At 37.6% G+C, this 4920-nt stretch overlaps 1 protein-coding gene across 1 annotated transcript in view; it reads right to left on the bottom strand.

Annotated features, from left to right (window-relative positions):
- LOC108970261 (neural cell adhesion molecule 1-B) overlaps positions 1 to 4920 on the bottom strand; it is a 125964-nt gene that overhangs the window by 67261 nt on the left and 53783 nt on the right. Inside the window, exon 2 of the mRNA XM_018935545.1 lies at positions 3356 to 3482. Within this exon, the coding sequence (XP_018791090.1) occupies positions 3356 to 3482 (127 nt within the window). The remainder of the gene's footprint in view (positions 1 to 3355; positions 3483 to 4920) is intronic.

The following is a 4920-nucleotide window of genomic DNA, read 5'->3' as shown; positions in this document are numbered from 1 at the left end:
AAAAAAAAAACCTTGAAAATTCCACTCGGCAAAGCTCGTAATGTTAACGTAGTATCGCACTTTATTAATATTTAAGTGAATGACCGTACCGAATTTCAATTTTTATGCCAAACAGTATCACCACAATTGGTAAAAAGTGTAGAAATATCGCAAAGCTTCAAACACATTTCTCTCAATGTATTTCATTGYACCATTCATGCATGCAGACGTGGCTGAGTGCCGTTGCACTTCAAAAATGTTGCAACGCTTAACTCGTTGTACCTCTGGTTTAGAAGTGTGTGTAGCTGGCGAAGTGCAATTTCCTTTGCATTTTCCGCAGCAATGTGGCGATATAATAAATATTTTCTTGATTTCAACTTAGTTGACGTACAAAAAAAAAATGGAGTCAACCTACGACAAAATTTGTGGCAAGCCACATGCAGAGTGTTGCGRCACAATATCGCAACACGTAATGTGTGCGTRAAGAATACATGTGTARCGGCGCTTGCATACGCGTATGTGATACATTAAGGTGGGCCCGAAAAAACTTTAAATGTTTTCCTTAGATACCGCGAAAATATCGTCCGAAATGCGGAAAAATAAATATTTCTTTATTTGAGTTATAACGTTTGACCAAATAATTAGTATTAACAAATAAAGCATTGCTTCTTATATAAAAACTTCGTTATATGCTTATCCTTTAGAGAGAAGCGATCCTTATATTCATACYGACGGCAGGAAAAGGAGTATTTGAAGGAGTACAGATAAATAAGTCTAACCTCATTTCTCTCTTTCAACGCTCGGAAATATTGCAGATGCTTATATTAGGAACAAGATTTAATCAGCCAACCTATCGAAAGCTCAACACGTCTCCATGAAGGCTAGAACCACTGAGACTACATTTCACTTGTTAACCTTAAAACTACACTCGGTCTAGAGAAAGGAATATACCATTTCTTTACACAACCGTTTCTTTACACGGGCGGATCATTCAAATATCTCTCCAAAAGTTGTATCGCTAATAGTCTGGTAGCAAACGGGATAGAGTCCACCATTATACTTGTAGCACAACTAAACTGCAGAAGGATTATCGCAGAATGGAACGAAGCCAGATTAATCAGATAAGCGCGAGCTGAATCTCTTCTTAGGACTATACAGTCATCTATCCTGTGAATACTTCTAACAAATTAGCTTCTGGGAAATCATGAATGGAGAGCACCCGAACTAAAGCTTATATAGCGTGATGAATAGCTCTTTAAAAGTCATACACTAATGGGTATTACCAACTAACCTGGAGGTAAATGCCGGTAAGATGGACTCTCTTTACAAGGAAGTACACAGTTCCATCATGGAACTCTCCAGGGCTCAACGGGTGGATTTAACTACTAAAGATCATACCAAGTACCTGGAAAATCAATGTAGAAGCGAGGGTGAAAAAAGCCAGTGGTGTTCGCTAACTATGCATCCAAAAAGATACTGGTGTTATATTACCACAATGTAACAAACTAATCTTACTTAAGGCGCTACCAGCAAAGCATCATAATTGTATCATAATTGAATCCGTGGGAGAATAAAGCATATCGCTGCTCTCTGCACAACGGTAGTACTAAGAAGCACTGTAACGGTTGCATTTGGAAGGTTAGTCAACCTGTCACCAACTGACTTTGCAATGGACAGATCGGCAGCGAAATCCATATACCTTCGCAATCTATCTGGTTTCAAGTGGCGCTAAAAGAAAATGGATGGAGCAGGGATACGCGAACCATGAGTGGAAGCTAGAACTGAGACTACCCTATAAGCTGCCGGAGTAGTGCAATGTCTTCCAGTTAAAAGTTTTTGCGGCCAGCAAAGCAACTGAGTTAGCTAACAACGCAGAAAATAACATAAAGAATATCATCATACTATACATATGTTTCGATAGCTAAGTGGCAATAAAAGCAATAATCTCACTTCGTATTGCACCTGAGATTGTCCTTCAACTGAGGAAGGCAATAGTAATAGACGCTATTCGAAAGCGGCTGCATATATACTGGGTTCCAGGTCACAAGATCGTTCCGGGAAATGAAATAGCTGATGAGACTACCAAAACTGACATCCACTTGGCAACCGAACCAATTTAGGAACTCCGCAAATCGTTGAAAACGATACACAACGAAATTTCCGAAGAGACTGACAGAAGGATCCAGGTGGGATGGAATTTCTTGGAGGCATGCAGAATCGACAATATCATGTGCAAGGGAGCGGAAGGATAGATCGAAAGCTTTCTACTCACACGGTGTCCAAACGACTGCAGGACAGTTGTTGGCCTATTCACAGATTACAAATAACTGGCAGCACATGCAAGCCGTATGAACATCATTAACGATGAACCCTGTAAAAAGTGCAAGGAAGTAGGTATGAAAGAGAAGCCGGAACATCTCCTCTGCTTAAGTCCGGCGAAGGAATCACTCAGGTTTTGAGATATTGATCTGGAAGCTTGCATTCTTCTCTCCAAGACACTACTCATTTAGCGGAACCGCAAATATCGGACTACTATAAGATGTAGCTGCCATACAAACTGATCGATCAAAATCTTGTTCTTGTTTGGAAAACGTTTTTACTTGACATTATATCTTCTCGATATTTCATTCTAGGTAGAAGTCCATTCTTTCAATAWCATTTCTATAATTTTTTTCTCAAAAACTAACGTCTCAAAATCACAAAATAAAAGAGAAAAGAAAAGTTATTTTTGACACACCCTAATAAGTATGTAGTATATAATCTCACTTCTAAGCAAGTATTTGTAAAGTTGTGCGTGCTATRTGTACATGTGTTAGTGCGGTAACCCAAGAGGTAATATGAAATTTTGACTTATGGCAAAAGGGAAATTTCGGTTGCTTGTAAGTCAGGCAATAAATCACGCTAGTGGGCAAAAGAAGCAACATAAATTTGTGATAAATATAATTTCCAGCAACTATAAGCTGCCGTGTAGAAATCTAGTAACAAAACAAAGCACAACAAGCAGAGCAATAACAACATGAAACGGCAGTATTCGGTCTACCATTAACGTCGCGTGTGTGACTTTCTCACTTTTTCCAGCAATTAYGAAACAGCAACGCCGTCGCTTTTACTTAAAATGTATGAAGCGTTTCTTATTGCTTTTGCTTGCAGCGCAAATTAAAATCATCATTAGTAGCGAGTARTAACAAAGAAAAGGAAAGCAAGTGTTAAGCCTTTCACACCGTTCAAGKAAAAAGTTGAAAAACAGACGAAATTTCAAAAGGAAAAGCAACACATAGTAATACATATTATAGCAGCTGTGAGTTTATTATCTCTAATCATACACCTGCTTTGTGTTCACATTTATGTGCCATACACGCGTTTGTTTGTTACTTACCTGTATAACGGTATACCAGCATTATCGCGGAACCATAAGACCATGTAAACGTCACTCAGCGGTGCACTGATCGGACATGGCAGGGAGACGGATTTGCCTTCCACGGCATCAATGTCTTTTGTTTTCACTACAATTGTTATTATTATTGTTGTTGTTGTTGTCCATATTTGTATACGTATTAGTCAACACGCAATACAATAGCGTTAGCGGTTGCCATGAAATGTCAATCAAATGCAGACAAAAGCACATTCAAGCGCATGCAAGTGAAAAGCATTTTGCGAAAGAAATRTTACGTATACGACACGGTGTAAGCAAATGGTGTATATACGAAAGATGGCCGATAACGATGGTGGCGCACACAGTGCCATATTGATGTTGACAAGCGCATTGAATGTTGTTGGGATCGTTATGGGTTGTTTTTATTGTTGTTGGGCGCAATTGTGTTGTTTTTGTTGTTGTTGTTGTAACGATTAACGTTGTCGCCATGACATTTACGTGTTGTTGTTGTTGTGAACGTTTACATGATGATTGTTKTTGTTGTTGTTATTATCATTATTTTGTTGTTGTTGTAAATTTCGGTTTCAAAGCAAATTGACGTACATACAGTTTTGTTGTTAATCATTGTGGATTAGTGGCCAACGATTGTCCAGAGTTTCATTGATTCCATTGATTCAGTTGGTTTCGTTGTAATCGGCACATGCAATGAGAAAGAGAGAGACAGAGACAGAGAGAATTAATAAGAGAAACAAGCAAGTTAAATGTACAATAGCTGTAAAATTTTTGTAAAATTTCAGCATTGTAAAGAATTTCACAATTTATTAAGCCAAATTGACAGCGGCATTAAGTGAACATCATAATGGATATCACCATAAAATGAGTTGAAAGTGCGCTTGTGTTTTTGAAAACCGAAAAACAAAACAAAAAACAACAAACAGCAAGATTAATTGGCAGTAATTGACATTTTAGGATTATCTATCGCACGTTGAAAGCTGTAAATTAAAATTGCAAACTGCTGTTTTGCTCAAACTTTTACTATGCTGAATTGTGAGCACCCGGAGCAGTGGAGGTCGTAACATATTTGACATTATCGTCCCTGCGTTTGAATGAATGCAATTAAGAGTAATTGCAATAATTATAAATAATTACAAATAAATGYGGCTGATAAATTAAGTTCACGAGGTCGGTCTGTTTGTCAATTACGCCGATTAATAATATATGAAAATTTTTGATACAGATAAGGCGTATACAAWTTTTTTGCTGATCTTCGCGATCTCCCATAAAACATGGACACTTTCTAGAATTGAATTAAGAATATGAATGTTCAGGGGTCAGCAGGGTAATCTAGCTTGTATTTTTGACATTTTTTTGGTAGAAATTTTTATTCTTCAATAGAACTTTTTTCACATATCATGAGGTATACCGTGGAGTGTATAAACAATTTTTTTCGGAACTTTTTGGTGACATCTGTCAGAGAAATGGTTGGGTGAATGAGTTGGGTTTTTTTCCTAACGGACACGATTTCTTATATTTGGATCATCTGAAACACACAAACATATACGCTGTTC

Source organism: Bactrocera latifrons, unplaced genomic scaffold, assembly GCF_001853355.1.
Source record: "Bactrocera latifrons isolate USDA-ARS-PBARC rearing strain unplaced genomic scaffold, ASM185335v1 scaffold_294, whole genome shotgun sequence".
NCBI lineage: Eukaryota > Metazoa > Arthropoda > Insecta > Diptera > Tephritidae > Bactrocera > Bactrocera latifrons.
Note: the sequence above shows the minus strand (reverse complement) of the source record. Positions and strands in the feature narration are given on the sequence as shown.